The sequence below is a fragment of the Mus musculus genome, chromosome 9 (assembly GCF_000001635.26).
Source record: "Mus musculus strain C57BL/6J chromosome 9, GRCm38.p6 C57BL/6J".
Classification (NCBI taxonomy): domain Eukaryota; kingdom Metazoa; phylum Chordata; class Mammalia; order Rodentia; family Muridae; genus Mus; species Mus musculus.
Genome location: NC_000075.6, coordinates 35,183,744 through 35,202,183, shown reverse-complemented (window position 1 = coordinate 35,202,183; position 18,440 = coordinate 35,183,744). Strand labels below are relative to the sequence as shown.

The window sequence follows — 18,440 nt, the reverse complement described above, 5'->3', positions numbered from 1 at the left end:
GGGCAGATGGCTCAAGATGCCATTTAGGCCTGACAGCTTAGTTTCAATCCCCAGAACCCAAGTTAAAATGCATGGTATGGTTGCATATGTGTGCAATCCCAGGGTTCAATATGTCAGGAAAGTAGAGACAGGGGAATTGCCTGGAACCTCAAGAGCCAGCCAGCCTGGAGTACATAGGATGGTGGAGACAAGAGATATCCTACCTCAACAAGGTAGAAGAGAACCAACTCCCAAAAGCTGCCCTCTGACCTACACACATGCAATAATAATGTGTAAAATCTTTATTTCATTTGTGCGTGTATGCTGGGGGTGGGGGCAGATGACAAGGGAGTCCTTCCCTCAAGCTGGAGTTACATACAACTGTGAGCCACTGGATATGGGTGCTGGGCATCAACTCAGGTCCTCTGGGTGGGCAGGTACTCCAGCCTCAGTTTCTTGGCCAGGTAGAGTGGCCCAAGCCTTTAATCCCAGAACTTAGAGGCAGGAAGATGAAAAAAAAATTCATTCATTTTAATTACAAGTTTGAAGCTAGCCTAGGCTATTGGGGAGGAAATCTTTCCTTACAGGATGCAAAAATGAACCTGGCTGGAAGAGAGGCAGTTTTCACAAGCACAGCTGGGCAGAGGCCAAAGGGAGAAGCAGAGATGTCCTCGCCAAGGAGCCATCCACCAAGTGTGAGCAACTGCTGGGTGTCCAGCTGCTGGGGGTTGGGGTGGAGGGTGGGTGTGAGACAGCTCTTTCCCAAAAGCTTTTATCCCTAACAGGATAAGAAATGGTTTATTCGGGGCTGGTGAGATGGCTCAGTGGGTAAGAGCACCCGACTGCTCTTCTGAAGGTCCAGAGTTCAAATCCCAGCAACCACATGGTGGCTCACAACCATCCGTAACGAAATCTGACTCCCTCTTCTGGAGTGTCTGAAGACAGCGACAGTGTGCTTACATAAATAAATAAATAAATAAATAAATAAATAAAATCTTTTAAAAAAAAAAGGGTTTAGATATGCTAAAAAAAAAAAAAAAAAAAAAAAGAAATGGTTTATTCTTGAGCCATACCTGAGTGACCACGTCCCAGGAATATAGATTTAGGTTATCCTAAACTGCATGTTTCAGTGTGGAAGGAGCTTCACAACGTTTTAAATTGTTACAGAACAAAGTCATAAATCAAGCCAAGTTTAAAATACATTGTCGGGCACATCGCAGAGGCAGTACAGCAAGACTGGGGCTGGGGAGACCTTTGCTGTAGGACTCAGGTGTTATCTGATGATAGCTTTCGGGTTGGGCAGCTAGGGATCTGCTCAAGGTATGGCTGGCCGATCCGTGGGGTTTAGAGCTAGCTGAGCCTCCGGACAGGCAATATTCCTATCTCTCCAACTCACTGCAGTTCTAATCAGTAAGTCAGCCTTTGCAGACACAATTGCTTTCCAGGAATTCTTATGAATATTCATCTCTCACAACACCAGCATCCAGAGAATGTAATTTTGATGAGTAAACCTAGAAAGATCATTCATGAACAGCGCCACGGCATCAACTGCCTCCCTCTGAACAAGTTACAGGTTGGCTTGGCTGGAGAGAAAAAGAAATCAAGAGTGGGCTAATAAGGCCTTACACCAGCCCATTCTACTCCTGCCACCTGCAGTATTTCATGTGAGTTGGTTTTAGGTTGGTGTTTTAATAACAATATTCCCTTGGCGTTTCACAAAGCTCACAGCAGGAACTCTAAGAAGTGGAGGCAGAGGACTTAAATATTTCATCAGGGCTTACCAACACTTTGCCCAGCCACCCTTTTTTTGCAGTTATTTTGGTACCCTTGGAAATGCAGTTGAAATGCCATTAGGAAATCCCTGCCCTGAAGGCCAGCACTTTTGGCCAGACTGATTCCAGCCTGTGGGCAGCAACCTTAATGGGACCCATATCCCAGTAAAAGAACGGACCTCCCAGGGGCTAGCCGGCTTCTTTGTCCACTTAACCTACCTTACTTAAGGGGATGAAAGTCTCATTTTCCCCAACCGTGCGAAAGAAGGTAAGGTCTGCACCTCCCTTTCTGGAGTTTTCTCCTCGTCCCTTTGCCCTCACACAAGACAAACCGCGGCTCAGGGCTTCACGGCAGCCTCAGGGAGCTCGGGTGTCTGGGTTCAGCCTCGGGTCGTAACCAGGCAGCTGGGAATCTTGAGCGACGCGGACTGGCGAGCGCCCCCTAGGGTCCGGCCGGCGGGTGTGGGCAGGAGAGTGGCTAGTGCGGGCGGGAGGGCCGTGGCCGAGGAGCTTCCGGGAGCCGGGGCGCGGGCACTTCCCGGACGAGTCTGCAACCCGCAGCGTGGAGCCGCGTAGGTGAGCGGGCGGCGGGGACGCGGGGCGGTGGGCGGACGGGCCCTGCCGAGTCAGCCCTTTCCCCGGGACAACGCTCCCCTGATCCGCCCCTTCCAATCTGGGGTCCAGCACTCCCCCGAAAGCCGCCACCTTTCTGTGGCACCGATGCCAGCATGGAGCTGTTAGTCCGGCTGGGCTTCAAGCAGTCCGGCCACATCAAGTGGCTCTCCCTAGCTCCCTGAAGTCTCTGCCCTGTCATAACCTGGCCCCTCTGGGCTTGACTTTGTGGCAAAGTTCTGCATTAGTGTCACTTTATTTAAAGTTAAGAACCCACTGGGCGTTGCTATCACGGTCATTTAACGGGCATCCACCAGGGATTACTACAGTGCCAAGTACCAGAGGGACTAGGGGAGTAGGAACAGTTCGGTCCTTAGGTCAGACACTGGCTGGCAGGTAAACCAGAAACCCGAGAAGCGCAACTAGAGAAGGAAGTAGGGAGTTCTCCATCGGACAGACCTACCCAGGAATGACTCAGAGGAAGCCTTGCTTTGTTTTCAGACTTTAAGAAACAATATCAACCAGCATACCGAAACACAGATCCCGAGTCCTACCAAGCCACTTTTCACAGGCTTTCTTGTGTAACCTGCATCCAGAACAGTAAGTCTATGTACGTACATATGCTGCTTGATGTATAACATCATGTCGAAAAGGTGGACTGTGGACTGGTCATCCGATTTACTGAACATGGTTGTTTTCAGCTTTGGCCTGTTTTGAGTTTGTGTGACTTTTGTACCTTTGCTCAGTTTGATAGTGTGCAGTAGCTTTCTAAAACAGTTGTGTTTGGGGCCAGAGCAGAGGCTCGGTGGTTAAGAGCACTGGCTGCTGTTTCAGAGGACCCTAGTTGAATCTCCTCACCCACATAGTGGCTCACAAACATCTCTGTCACAAACTCTGGTTCCGGATGACCCAATGCCCTCTCTGGCCTCTACAGGCACATGGCATGAAAGTGATATATAGACACACACACACACACACAGGCAAAACATCCATGCACAGAAACGAACATTTTCTAAGCTAAAAATAAAAACTGTGCTTGCTGGCTATCACAGCAGACACCTGTGATCCCAGCACGCTGGTGGAGGTGAGAAGAGGTAAGTTCAGGGCCAGCCTGGGCTATCAAACCCTATCTCAAAACAAAGCAAGCAAGCACAGAAGTTACGGCAGTCACTCCCAGCAGCACATTCTGTGTGCTCCCATTCTTCCATGTCCCCATCACGCTCCAGCCAGCGGCCTTCTCTCTGTAGCCGTTCTGCTGACTACACAGCTTTGAAGCCCGGAGGTTTCAATTTGCATTTTTCTGAGGCCCGGTAAACCGAGCATCTTTTGGTCTGTTGGTCATTTGAATATCCTCTCTGTGAAATGACTATTCAGGTCTACTCCCCAACTGTGTGTCTCTTAGCAGTTTATAGAGTTCTTGAAATATTTGGGATTTGGACGGTTGTTAGATACACGTTTTTAAATGTTTTCCCTGTCCCAGTAGAGTCTCCTTACTCTCCTAATGGTATCTTTGGAGCAAAAGTCTTCACGTTAATATTTTCCAATTTATCATTTCCCCTCCTACAGACTGTATCACATTTGATTTCTCCCCTTCCCACCCCCGCCCCCAAGACATAATGGTTCTTGAACCTGTGTCTCAGCACTCAGGGCGATTGTTGTGAGTTTGAGACCACCCTGGCCTACATACTGAGTTCTAGGCCAGCCTCTACAGAATGAGACCATGTCTCAGAAAGCAATTTGTATTTTGCTTTGTCTACTCCAAAGTCAGAAACTAGGTCATATATTTTCCTATAAGATCTTTATTGCTGGTGACAGATAACTCTCCTATCCATTTAAAATGTAATTTTCATGGTTTGAGATGCAAGATTGAGATTAATTTTCCCCACAACACTACTTAAGTTGACCTAATACTATGGACTGCAAAGAGCACCTTTCCGGGCTGGTGGTATAGCTAGCTCAGTAGATAGAACGCTTACCTGCACAGAGCCTTGGGTTGGATGGCCAGCATGGCCTAAAACTGGGCTTGGTAGCCCTTGCCAATAATCCCAGCACCTCAGGTGGAGGCAGAAAGCTCAGAAGACGTTCAATGTCATCCTCAGCTATCTAAGGAGCTGTAACAAGCCTGGGGTAAAACAAACCTTTTCTACTGACTTCAGTGTCACCATCACCATTATTGAAGGCAGAGGATTGCATGGCTGCAGGTCTGTTTAGTGACATTGGTTTTCTGTTGTTGGCTTCCCCTTCCCTGGCAGTCATTCTGCCTACACTGCTGTTGTTGCTTTACAGTAAATCCTTTTTTTTTTTTTTTTTTTTTTTTGGTTTTCCAAGACAGGGTTTCTCTGTGTAGCCCTGGCTGTCCTGGAACTCACTCTGTAGACCACGCTGGCCTCAAACTCAGAAATCTGCCTGCCTCTGCCTCCTAAGTGCTGGGATTAAAGGTGTGTGCCATCACTGCCCAGCTCCAATAAATCCTTTTGACTCCGGTAGTGTGCAGGTCAGAGGCTGGCCTCAAGATCCTAGGCACTTTCTTCAACCTTTTCCCCACAAGGCCTTTTAGAAAGTGTATTAGGAGCATAGTATATAAATACATTATGTAGTTATAGATATTTTCAGAACAAAGGCAGTGTTTTTGAACTAAGAAATTTAAGCATTCCAAGAGCCAATTTGAGAAATATGGCAACGTTAAGTTTGCTATGACTTCTCTTTGGTTGGTAGGATATGTTTCTCTATGACTAAAATACAATGAAGTGTTTCTATTTTAATGCCTTTGAGGAACTCACAGCTCCCCTTCCGCAAGCTCTCAAATGTTAGGATTACAGGCATGTGCCACAATACCCAGAAAACCTTTCAATGTATGCCTAAGTTTAAAATAGTGGATGCTTTTATTCATGCAGATACACACTTTTTGACATTTTTATTCTTCAGAACTTACAAAATGTAGTATGGAAAGCAATTTGGACTTTATCGCAGAGAAACGCGCCCTTTTTAATTTGTTCACTGTTATCCAGGAGAGGAGACACATGCATGCAATGCCAGCACTTGGCAGGAAGATCTGGAGCTCAAAGTCACTCTGGGCTACTGGATATTCTACCTTAATCCCTCCCCATAAACATAAACAAACACATAAACAAATACATAAATAAATAAGTAAATAAATAAAGTCACTGCTTACAAATAGCAATTTATTTGCTTTTTTAAAAAGATTTATTTATTTATTTTATGTGGGTACACTGTTGCTGTCTTCAGACACTCCAGAAGAGGGTACCAGATCCCATTACAGATGGTTGTGAACCACCATGTGGTTGCTGGGAATTGAACTCAGGACCTCTGGAAGAGCAGTCAGTGCTCTTAACTGCTAAGCCATCTCTCCAGCCCTATTTGTTTTTTTTTTTTTGTTTTTGTTTTTGTTTGTTTTTTTAAATTAAACAATGTATTAGTGGGGCTGGAGAGATGACTCAGCTGTTAAAGAACACTGGCTGCTCTTCCGGGAAACCCAGGTTCAATTCAAAGCAAACACACAGCAGCTTACACCCGCCTCTAACTCTGGTTTCAGGGAATCTGACACCCTCACACAGACATACATGCAGGCAAAATACCAACACACATAAAAATAAAGAAATAATTTTTTAAAAATGTATTAGTACTATGTGTGTGATGGTGTATGTACATGAGTGTGTGTGTGTGTGTGTGTGTGTGTGTGTGTGTGTGTGTGTAAGGCAGAGTACAACTTTATGGAGTTGGTTCTTTCTTTATGTGGACTCTGAGAATAGAACTCTTGTCACCAGGTTTATACAGACAGTTTTACCACCTGAGCCATCTTGCTGGCCTACCTTTTTGTTTGTTTGTTTGTTTGTTTGTTTGCTATATGTGTGTGTTTATGTGAGATAGTATCTCAGTATGTATCCAGACTTGCCTCGAAATCTCTGTGTAACCCAGACTAGCCTCAAACTCATGACCTTCCTGCCTTCAGCTTCCTAATGCTGGAATCACAAACAAACACCACTGTTGTTGGCTTTCAGATTTTTTCATTTTTTTGCATTGGGGATCCAATCTTTGAATCCAAGACATCATACATAGCAGGCAAGCACTGTACACTCCCTGAGTTAAATTTCCAGCCCTTCACTGTTCATCATACACCCGATGTGGTGTAGGCCTCCATACACACACTGTGGCACATGCCCTCCTCAAACACACATAATACTTATACATTTTTAATTTCAGTAAGCAAGTAAATTGCTGCTATTTTTAAGCAGTGAGATTCATTCTCTCTCTCTCTCTCTCTCTCTCTCTCTCTCTCTCTCTCTCTCTCTCTTTCTCTCTCTCTCTCTCTCTCTCCCTCCCTCCCTCCCTCCCTTCCTTCCTTTTTATTTTGGGAGGAGGGGTTAAGGTAGGGTCTCCCATAGCCCAATCTGGCCTTTAGTTTACTCTTTTAGCCCAGAGTGACTTTGAGCTCTGGAACACTGATAACACTAGCACATAGGAGCCTGAGATGGGATTAAAATTTCATGTTTATGTTTTTTAAAGTTTATTTATTTTGTATTTTGTGAGTATGGGTGTTTTGCCTGAATGTATGTCTATGTACCAGGTGTGTACTAAAGTTTAGAGGATGGTCTTGGATCCCCTGGAATTTGAGTTACAGATGGTTGTGGACTACTGTGTGGGTGCTGGGGACCAAACTTGGGTTTTCTGAAAGAGCAGGGTTCTTTTAACCCCAGAGCTATCTGTCCAGTTCCATGATTGCTGATTTAAAACCAGCATAAACTGTATGTGTGTGTGTGTGTGTGTGTGTGTGTGTGTGTGTGTGTGTGTACTATAGTATGTATTTTATGTGCTTATATATGCATGTATATTATATATGAGCATATACACATAAAGTATCAACATCAAATGTATATCTTTCTATAGTTTAACATCTAGACTAATGCTTCCAAATATCAGAATTTTCTAGAAAACTCATAAAACTTAAGGCTTCACTTCTAAACCAGCCAATAACAATCTTCAGGAGTACCTTTGTATTCTGCTTTTGCAGGTTGGTGTGTGTGTGTGTGTGTGTTTACTTTATCTGTTTTGTTTTGTTTTGTTTGCAGAGAGGTTTCAATTCATAGCCCCAGCTGGCCTGGAATTCATTATGTAGCCCAGGTTGGTCTTGAACTAGCAGTGATTTTCCTGCCTCTGCTTTCTAAATCCCTAATGGAATTATAGGCATGTGCCACCATACCCAGGGCTCATGCTGGCTTTTCTTTTTTCTTTTTTTTTTTTTTTTTCTTTTTTTCTGAAGGAACTTCTTGCTAATTTTCTATGAAGTCCTTGTAATTCTCTATAAAGTAGGGTTTTGAGGTACATGTTACTCTACTTTATGAATTTTTTTTAAAAGAAAAAGTGACTTCTTATGAGCCCCAGTGAATCCAAGATTAGACAAAGCTAGTGATCAGGCCTGGTTTGGATTCACCATCTTATCTGCTTGATGTGTGGTGACTGTCACTCTGCATCTTAGAAAAGTTAAGATATATCTGAGTGATGGCTCCCCAGCCCTGGCTCCAGAAGAACTAACAATGAAAAGGGAAGGTGTGTGAGGTTTTATCCCGGAAGGATGTGGTTACTGGAACTTACGTGCCACCTTGCACAACTGTCCTGTCAGAGGCTTACACTTTTCCTCATCAGGGTTAAAGAGCATATCGCACAGGAGACTCACCCCTCTCCCAGGCTCCCACCCCAGCTCCCAATGGATATGCTACTGAACATCTGTCTTTTTGTTTGTTTGTTTGTTTGTTTTTTGTTTTCCGAGACAGGGTTTCTCTGTATAGCCCTGGATGTCCTGGAACTCACACTGTAGACCAGGCTGGCCTCGAACTCAGAAATCCGCCTGCCTCTGCCTCCCAAATGCTGGGATTAAAGGCGTGTGCCACCACTACCCGGCATATTTTATATTAAAACAAAAATCAAGAAAATCTTTAGAGAATATTAGAGTTAAGTGATATTATGTCTACTGCCAGGAATAAAGACTTTTTTATTATTTTAAAGATTTATTTTTATTTGTGTGCATATGTCTATGTAAGTATATGCGGGGGTGGGGGGGGTGGGCAAGGAATGCCTTGGAGGACTGGTGGAGTCATAGGCAGTTGTGACTCTTGTGGGAGCTGGGACCTGAACTGGGGTTCTCTTGAAGGCAGAACAAGCTCTCTGTTCAGCATTGAGCCATCTCTCCATCCCCTGGGAAAGATATCTTGAATGGTTTCCTGAGGTGTAGAGAGCTAGCAGCCCCTGGCCAGGAAAAGTCTTTCAAAGCCTGTCAGTGGTCAGAGGTACAGCAGAGCGACCATCTTCCTTAGGTTGTCCCAGAGGACAGGAGGAAGAAAAGACGCTCCGGCAGACAGGCGCAGCCCACTCTAGGCGTCCTCCTCTGTGATGAAACTGCTTTTCTCTTTCAAGTATCTCCTCTGACTCCAGCACTCTTCCTTTGCTCTGTGTTAGCGAGACAGATACCTTCGAGAATCACATAAAGGAGGAAACGCTACACAGAGCTCATGGTTTCTGAAGATTTGATTCAGCATAGCTGGAGGGCGTGGTGGAGCAGAGTAGTTCAAGCCATGGTGGCTGAGAAGCAGAGAAGGAATTCAGGAAGGAGACAGGGCAGGACCTAACCTGCAAGGGCACACCTCCAGCAACCTGCTTTCTCAAGGAGGCTATACTTGCAGCCCTCACTCCTCCCAGCCATGTCCTCTAATTATGAATCCATCGAGGGATTTGATGCATTCATTTTCTAATCATCTCTGGGAGCACCCTCCCAGATATCCGCAGGGGAGTGCCTTACTAGTCTCCTTTGCATGTCTCATTCTAATCAGGCCAGCCATTAAGATCAATCACCACAGGCCTCTACTGCTGCTGTTGCTGCTGTGTAAGGCTTTGCGAACTGTGGTACTTGTTCATTAATATCTAACAGACCCACTTTTTTTTCTTTTAAATTTTTGACGTCTCTGATTACAGTGTATCTAATCATCAGATTTGTTTTTCTATGAATTCCCAGAGGGAGCTTTTGTTACGACTTCTATAGATCCAGCAAAAAGCCAGGAAGCTCCCGATCCCAATTCCCTACCAGTCTTTCAGCTAGAGAATTGCCTCTAGAATGCTAGGGCTCCCTGCACTGGAAACAGGCTCTGCCCCCACCTAAAACCAAAGGTGAAAGAGCCTCCAGCATCAGGACCACTCTATCCTTGCAGTGTAATGTCACTCATCTAAGCATTCTTAGTCCTTAGCATTTTCATACAAACTCTGGAGCAATTTGATAACCTCTACCCCAAAATAAAAAATAAAAAAAAAACCTTCTGGAATCAGAGATAGCACTAAAGTAAAGATCAGTTTGGGGAAGATTAATGTCATAACATTAAGTCTTACAAACCAAATACATCCCCCTTTATGTCTAGGAGAAGATGACTCAGTGATGACCTGAGGTCAGTCCCCAGAATCTATGATGGAAGGAGAGAACCAGCTCCCGAAAGCTGCTTTCTATCTTCCACACTTGTGCTGCAGAATATCATGTGCTCGAACGCATACACACTCACATGCACACACACACACACACACACACACATACTCACATGCACACGCACACACACACATGCACACACACAAACACACACAAAGAATTAAAAACTAAGGGCTAAATTCTAGTACTAAGGATTGGGTTTTAAAAGTACTACATTCTCTTCCACAGCTAGATTACTTGGGACAGGGCCTTACTTTATAACCCTAGGTAGCCTGAAACTCACTGCATGGCCAAAGCTGGCCTGAGACTTGTAGCTGACCTCCTGTGGATGCTGAGATTACAGGTGTACACCACCATACCCAGGTGTCCGTTTTCTTTTTAAGATAAGGTCTCAACGATTCCTGAGACTCGTCTCAACTCATGGATGTAAGTGCTCCCCTGCCCTAACCTCCTGTGTGCCTGGGGTGACAGGTTACGCCACTGGATCTGGATAGATTATCTTGTGAACATACCCACCCTCGATATTTTAACAGGTGTTTACACGTGAGGTACTATTAGCACATTAAGTAGATTACTTCATGTTATTCACATGGGAATTCGGAGTTGCAGTTTCTAGCATTACATTATTTTCCATTTCACAGATGGAGACACCAAGACCTAGGAAGACTGTTGAAGGCCATGGTCAGCAGGAGGTGCAAACCCATGCAATCTACCTGGAATCGGCTGTCTTCACCATTTTATGACTTTGTTTGCCTAGCTGACGGGTAAGGGCTAGGGGAGTGAACAGACGGGGTCAGGGGAAGACCAACAGAGGAAATGTAGCAAGACTCTCTGCAAGTATCCCTACTGCTCAGCACCCCTCTATCTATCCAAATGGTCCATCCTCCTCCCATCTCAGCATGGGCCCAGGAAGTCCTTCTGAAGAACTGCCTCTCTCTCCTCTGTGTTTTCCCAGATCTCAAATGCCCTCCTGGCCAGGTGAAGCGGAGAACAATCGCTCTACCAAGTTCATACCTTGTAAGTCTGGTCACGCTGCACAGATCTGGGTTGTTCCCCCGGTCCCATAAACCCATTAGCGTCCGTCCGAGCCATTAGGGACTAGGAGGAAAGCAGAACTTGGGGGTCAGTAACTGCAGCTTTTGTGATCCCTGCCCCTCGCAGGATGGCTGATCCATGAAGTTCAGACTGGATCTCTTCTCTCCCGCCGTTCCCCCAATGCCTGCTCTTTCATGGTTAGTTTGGAGGCCTGCACTATGGCTTCATCCTCCTCCGTCCCAGCCTCCTCCACTCCGTCCAAGAAGCCTCGAGACAAGATAGCTGGTAAGTGGAGCCTGTCTCCTAACTCTGCTCTGCTTCCTAAGAGAATAATCCCCAGCCTGCTGGGGAGCTGGAAGGACTCACTTTCCAAACTCAGGGAAGAGATGGCAAAAAGGCTGATAGGTGATAGGGAAGAAGCCACTGGCGGGGCAACAAAAGCTTCTTGGGGAGGGAGGAGTAGGGCATGAATAGTGGATTCTACGGACCTGTATTTCAGATTTTTTTGGTGGCCTGCTTGGCCTGAAAACCGTTGTGCTGAGTACTTAACATGATGTATCTGAATCTTTTTCCAGAACCATTACGAGGAAGGAAACAAGGAAATTTAAAAATGAGACAATCTCCAGGACAGCTGAGTTTTAATATTATGGAGTACTTAGAATTTACTAGGCACTGCATTATCTCATTTCACCTTCAAGAACAAAACAGACCCATTTTATAGATGAGGAAGTTGAGATCTAGGCCAATGTGCTTAAGGCCATAGACCAAGCAGTATGGCAGGTCTACAGTCAAATCTGGTGCCTGGCCAATGTGTGAGCAAGTTCTGTGCTCTCTGGGAGCTCTTAGCCTCTGAACACCAGAACAGATTCCAGCCCCCTGGTCCTTTTTCTTCTTATTTAGTTATTCATTTGTTTTAACGAAGACTGCTTTGAAATTGCCCTTGTAGTTGAGACTACCCCTCAACTTCTGGTCTTCCCAAGTGCTGGGATTACAGGCACATAGTTCATCATCCTACAGCACTGGGCCCATCTTCCCTGACCTTTTTCATTCATTCCTTCATCTAAATTCATCACCTCTCAGAGCTGCAGCTGGGCCTGATTAATCCTTAAATGTAGATGTAGTTCTTTGTCCACTCGCATAGGCAGTTGGCTCTAGTTGTAGACCTCCTGATTTAAGTGGGCTCCGGGTAGCAGATATCAAATGATCTAGATCAGAATTATGTTATAATTCAATTATTAATCTATAATTAACTTATAATTAGATACATTGTTTTATTGTAATTTAAATGTTTATTTTATTTTTTAGGCAGGGGCTCACTATATAGCTCTGGCTGGCTCGGAACTCGTTGTGTAGACCAGGCTGGTCTGTACAGAGAGATCCATCTGCCTCTGCCTCTCTGCCTCTGCCTCCCAGGTGCTGGAATTAACCATGCACAGCAGATTTTATTTTTAAGAAGCCATCTCCGTGTTGTTCAGCTTGGCCTTGAACTACTAGCCTCCTGGGTAGTTAGACTACAACAAACTCTACCTCTAAGGTGACCTTACCCCAGTAAGGTGCCTTTCTTTCTTTTATTTTTATTTTTTAGATTCATTTATGATTATATCTAAGTACACTGTAGCATCTTCAGATGCACCAGAAGAGGGCGTCAGAACTCATTAAGGATGGTTGTGAGCCACCGTGTGGTTGCTGGGATTTGAACTCAGGACCTGCAGAAGAGCACTTGGTGCTCTTAACCACTGAGCCATCTCTCCAGCCCCGTAAGGTGCCTTTCGTAATTGGGCTGGTAAAACCCACGGACAGGATTCAAATTGGGGATTTGAATCTCAGTATTGGAGAACCTTTAAAGACAGCAGGAACTCTTAGACAAGAGAGCTCAGGGGTGTGCCAAACAGCAGGACAGTGGGACTCTGAGGGTAAGGTGAAGCTGGCAGAGTCCTCCCATTTCCTTTGAGGAAGGGGCTTCCGCTAGCTGGTCACAAGTCTCAGCCCAGTGTTTCTCCCCTGTAGACTGGTTCAGGCAGGCTCTGTTGAAGAAGCCCAAGAAGATGCCGATCTCCCAGGAAAGCCACCTCTATGATGGTTCACAGACAGCCACACAGGATGGTCTCTCACCCTCGAGCTGCAGCTCACCCCCGAGTCACAGTTCACCGGAGAGCCGTAGCTCACCCTCGAGCTGCAGTTCAGGAATGTCACCTACCTCGCCACCAACACACGTGGACAGCAGCAGCAGCAGCAGTGGCCGCTGGAGCAAAGACTACGATGTCTGCGTGTGCCACAGTGAGGAGGACTTGGAGGCGGCCCAGGAGCTGGTCTCCTACTTGGAGGGTAGCCAGGCCAGTCTACGCTGCTTCCTGCAGCTTCGGGATGCAGCCCCGGGTGGCGCCATTGTTTCGGAGCTATGCCAGGCACTGAGTCGTAGTCACTGCCGTGTGCTGCTCATCACTCCAGGCTTCCTTCGGGACCCCTGGTGCAAGTACCAGATGCTGCAGGCCCTGACGGAGGCCCCGGCGTCGGAGGGTTGCACCATACCCCTGCTGTCCGGCCTGTCCAGAGCCGCCTATCCGCCGGAACTCCGATTCATGTACTATGTGGATGGCAGAGGCAAGGACGGAGGCTTTTACCAAGTCAAGGAGGCTGTTATACACTGTAAGATATAGGGGGGCTGAGAAGGGGGACAGGAGGCATCCAGTGTCTAGATAAGAACTTTAGGAGGTAGTCTCTGCAGTGCCAGTGAATGGGAAAGCTCCTGGAGAATACTGGCTGGATTTGTACCCTGGCATTGTCACCCAGTAGCATTGCAGAAGTTACTTGGTCATGTTGCTTAGCCCCTCTGGACCCCGAGTTTTCATTGTTCCTTAGGACTCTGTTACTGTAGAATGAACACATGTCAAGAATACATAACAGAAGCCGGTTGTGGTGGCTCTCGCGCTTGGGAGGCAGAGGCAGGCAGATTTCTGAGTTCGAGGCCAGCCTGATCTAGGGAGTGAGTTCCAGGACAGTCAAGGCTATACAGAGAAAACCTGTCTCCAAAAACCAAAACAAACAAACAAACAAACGTAACAGGCAGGCCTACCACAAAGGGAATCCTAAATCCATATTAATTAGCAGACAGTATTAGTGATAATTCTGGGTTTCTCTATGAAATTGGATTAGGTATGTTCCAAGAGTGGGGCAGATGCCAGGAGTGGCATCAGTTCAGCAATGCAAAATGGTGAAAGGTAACAGAAACCAGTCACCTCCTGGGAGTGTGTTAAAGGAGGGACATTGTAGCAGGTGGGGCAGAAAACAGGATGGAACTGGAAGAGGGGAGAAACACATGTGCTGGGTTTGGGCAGAGTGGCAAGCCTTGTGATTGTCTGTGGTCTCTTTCAGATCTGGAGACACTAAGCTGACACTTGGGCTTTCATAAGAAAAGCTGGGAATAGCTCACAGCAGTCATTAATCCAGTATATACAGCAGAGCCAGAGCCAGCTGCACCCTGTTTATGACACAGGATCAGATCGTCACCAGCTTCCATTATCGTGGGCCCACAAGATGGCCAGGCTGAAGATGGGAACCACCCCCGCAAGGAGACCAGGAAGAAGATGGGGACTCCCCAAGAAGGGCAGGAGGAAGCCAGGGACTCCCCCAGGAAGACAACGAGGAAGTCAGAAATTCGAGTTGTCAAGGGACTGTGCTATCGGGAAGGTCAGCAGTGTCCCCTCTGCGCTGAACTGGATAGGAAGCTGATACATGGCTGTCTTCTTCCTCTGGCATCAGGCACGGGGGAAATGGATACCACTCCTCAAGAGGGGTGAACCCGATTGATGAGCCAGAAGTTGCCTAGGGAAGCTGAGAAGAGGTGGCAAGTATCCAGTCCTTCACACACACACACACTACTGAAACTCTTCCCCAGAGATGTCAACTCACCTCACAAAACTGGAAGACACGTTCATCCCCATACTGAATTTCACCTTTTGAAAAAAAATGTCATTAAAAATGCACCCCGAGGGGCTGGGGAGACAGTGGTTCAGCGGTTAAGAACTCTTGTTGCTTTTCCAGAGGATCCAGGTTCAATTCCCAGGATCCACATGGTGACTCCCAACCTTATCTATAACTCTGCTTCCAGGGGATCTGATGTCTTCTCTGACCAAGACCTCCTTGAGCACCAGGTACACACGTGAACACCTCCATAGATGCAGGCAAAACAATCATACACATAAAGAAATCTTCCTTTTTACATCAGAAGTGCAAACCTAGGACTCTAGATGGAGTCCGTGGTAGGCTTGCTTAGCATACCTGAGGGCTTGGATTCTACCTCCAGCACCACCAAAACAAAGGAGAAAACACAAACCTGGCAGCTGCTCTGTATCCAGAAACAGGTAAGAAGAAGGAAAGCCAGGGTGAGCCAGGCGGTGGTGGCACACGCCTTTAATCCCAGCACTCGGGAGGCATTGGCAGGCGGATTTCTGAGTTCGAGGCCAGCCTGGTCTACAGAGTTCCAGGACAGCCAGGGCTACACAGAGAAACCCTGTCTCGAAAAACCAAAAAAAAAAAAAAAAAAAAAAAAAAGCCAAGAAAGCCAGGGTGTGGCTCCTTCACCTGGATCAAAGCCCACAGATCATGTGACCCAGGGGCCTCCTCAGACATCTGAAAGAGCCCAAGAGCCCATGCTTCAAGAGAGCCTGTGCTTCACGGCATCTGGCTTTGTGTTGAACTGTGAGGAACCGGTTCTCAATCTAGCACCAGAGTATATCCCCAGGGAGAGACAAGGGGCCACCTGTGTTCGAATAAGAACAGAAACATGGCCAGCTGAATGTCCTTGTCTCCCCTGGTATGTACCTTGAGCCTCTTCCTTTTGACATATCTTTTTACTGAAAAAAAATTTTTTTAATTATGTTTTCTTTGTTACATACAAAGTATTTAAAGGATACTATACCATACTCACATACCTACCACCTAACTTAAGAAAACCTTATTACCAACACTCATGTTTCCTTTGTGTTCTGACTTTCAGCCCCTTCAAGTTTCCTAACAAAAATAACCAACATTCTGAATCTTGAATTATTTTGAAGTGTCTATATGTGTGCACCCTAGAAACATTATTTGATTTTATGACTTTATCTTCTATGCAGATTGCATCACAATGTGCATTTCCTTTGTTTGACATGTTTACAAGGTGTGTCGCCGTTGCTGTGTCACTCGCGGATTTTCTTTTGTTTGTGTCGGTCAGCAGTTCTCCACCCTTTACGGTGGAATGACCCTTTCACAAGGGCGCATGTCAGATAGCCTCCATATCAGATATTTACATTAAGATTCATAACAGTAGGGGGCTGGCAAGATGGTTCAGCGGGTAAGAACACTGACTGCTTTTCCAAAGGTCCTGAGTTCAAATACCAGCAACCACATACATGGTGGCTCACAACCACCCATAATGAGATCTGACGCCCTCTTCTGGTGCATTTGAAGTCAGCTACAGTGTACTTATGTGTAATAATAAATAAATCTTTGGGCCGGAGCGAGCAGGGACTGAGTGAGCGGGGCTGACCAGAGTGAGCAGAGGTCCTACAATTCAATTTCCATCAAGAAGGCTCACAACCATCTGTACAGCTACAGTGTACTCATATACATAAAATAAATAAATCTTTAAAAAATTCATAACTAGCAGAATTACAGTTATGAAGTATCAATGGAAGTAACTTTATGGTTGGGGGTCACCACATGAGGATCTGTACTAAAGGGTCGCAGTATTAGGAAGGTTGAGAACCACTGCTCTAAGATCACCTTAAAGCAAATTCCAGGGGCTTCCTCACTAAATTTCTAGTTACAAACCTCTAAATCATGAGTTTTTTTTTTTAAGTGTGAGCATAATATCTTTTAAAGCTACGTTTTTATCATAACATAAAATACTACCCATGAAGCTGTCATCAGTGTTTTCTGTCTTACAAAGGTCTTCCTGTGTTAGTCCACATTTTCTTCTACATTTAATCCTGAAAAGAAGTTGATCTTATTTTCTGTCACAGTGTTTCTAGTCACATCTAGACCTGTGCTCCACTTGGGGTTCTTGCTGTCTGTTGATTTTTTTAAAAATGGTCTGTAGCCCAGACTGACCCCAAACTTGACGTCCTTCTCATTCAGCTTGCCGGATGCTGGGCTTTAGGCATTATAAGCTATCGTGCCTGGCTGATTATCAAGTCAGAAATCTAATTCTTTTCTCTCAATTTCTACTAGGTACTCAGTAGTCCAGCCTATCCTCACTGGTATCTGTTTGTTATTTTTTCTGTTTGTTTGTGATAGGATCTCACTATGTATCCCTAGCTGTCCAAGAATTCACTATGCAAACCAGACTGGTCACAAACTCAGAGATTTGTCTGCCTCTGCCACCCCAGCACAGAGCTGGGGTTAGAGGTGGGCACCAGCGCAGCCATCTACTGCTGTCATGTGTACGTGTCTATTGCTGGGTCTCTAGTCTCTTTCAAGTATACCCTGTGTTAGTGCCAAGGCATCTTTTATAAAGCTTTAATGCCCTGTGAGCCAGTTCTCCCCACTCTTCTTGTTCATTGAAATCACTGTCGTAATTCTTACTTTTTCAAGTTGTTTTTATTCATACACTGTCAGGTTTCAGGAGAAAGTATATTTTTATTGGAGTTGTATTCAGTTTATTGATTTGACTAGAGAAAAGAGGTACTTTCATGATAAAGTCTTCCTATCCATAACGGGACATCACCACTTATGTCCTTAAATGTATTTCAATAAATTTGTCTAATACTTTTCATGTTGTTTCATCTTTTAATAGATTTATTCTTATTTACTTCATATTTTGGCTGCTACTATAAAGAGTTTAAAATTATATATACATATGTCTATCAGTGGCATAAAAGATTATTTAATATGTTGGCCTACCATTAAATAGTGTGCTGAATTATCTATTGTAAATGACTATTTTATTGAGTTTCTCTGCTGCTTAGGAATTCCAGTGCAATTGTGAAAGAATTGAAAAAAGCAGCCATTCGGGCATTGATGTCACATTGCTTAAGGGAATGCTTCAAAGAGCACACCATTAAAATGTGCCTGCTTCAGGTTTTTTCCATGTGTGTGTGGTTGGGGGTGGGGGTGGTACAGGATGTATACATGGGTGCAAGTACCCTTGAGATCCAGAAGAGATCCACTGGATGCCTTGGAGCCGGAGTTACAGGAACTTGCCCTGTGAGTGATGGGAACTGACCTTCGGTACTTAGCTAGAGCAGAAGGCACTATGAAGCACCCTCAACCTCTGAGCCATGGTTCCAAACTTGCTGTTTGTTTTCTGGGACAGGGTGTCACTCAATAGTTCAGACTTTTTAAAAATTATTGTTATTTTATTTTATGCTTCATTTAATTCTAAAGATTTTATAGGCTTTTTGACAAAAAATTAAGAATCTGGGCTGTGAAATCTTTCCCTGTTACTGAAAGCATTAAAAAATAGACTGAGCTACCCCTTTGTTGAATAACTATTGATTTTGAAATCAAGTAGTAGCTATATCATATCAAGGCCCCTTTCCGTTCCCGGTGTCTACAATGTAAAGGCATGGGAAAGTTTG

At 45.3% G+C, this 18,440-nt stretch overlaps 1 protein-coding gene and 1 long non-coding RNA gene across 6 annotated transcripts; one reads left to right on the top strand and one right to left on the bottom strand.

Annotated features, from left to right (window-relative positions):
* The first annotated feature begins 1,892 nt into the window (after positions 1-1,892).
* Tirap (toll-interleukin 1 receptor (TIR) domain-containing adaptor protein) lies at positions 1,893-17,793 on the top strand. 5 transcript variants are annotated; one of them, NM_001177845.1, is made up of 7 exons: positions 1,893-2,019; positions 2,865-2,963; positions 10,488-10,610; positions 10,802-10,863; positions 11,008-11,166; positions 12,889-13,527; positions 14,254-17,793. In NM_001177845.1, the coding sequence occupies exons 5-7, from the start codon at positions 11,076-11,078 to the stop codon at positions 14,271-14,273; spliced, it is 750 nt and encodes a 249-aa protein (NP_001171316.1). In that variant the 5' UTR covers positions 1,893-2,019; positions 2,865-2,963; positions 10,488-10,610; positions 10,802-10,863; positions 11,008-11,075; the 3' UTR covers positions 14,274-17,793. The 5 variants fall into 5 exon arrangements, with proteins under 5 accessions (NP_001171316.1, NP_001171317.1, NP_473437.2 ...); NM_001177846.1 differs by lacking the exon at positions 1,893-2,019 and adding an exon at positions 2,219-2,327; NM_054096.2 differs by lacking the exon at positions 1,893-2,019 and adding an exon at positions 2,219-2,327 and having other exon boundaries at positions 2,865-2,973.
* Positions 8,279-12,097, bottom strand: Gm39318. Its single transcript, XR_870628.2, has 3 exons — positions 11,955-12,097; positions 10,861-10,944; positions 8,279-8,957 (listed from the first exon to the last, which is right to left on the bottom strand). It is a non-coding gene; the product is annotated as a predicted gene, 39318 (long non-coding RNA).
* Positions 17,794-18,440: the final 647 nt, after the last annotated feature.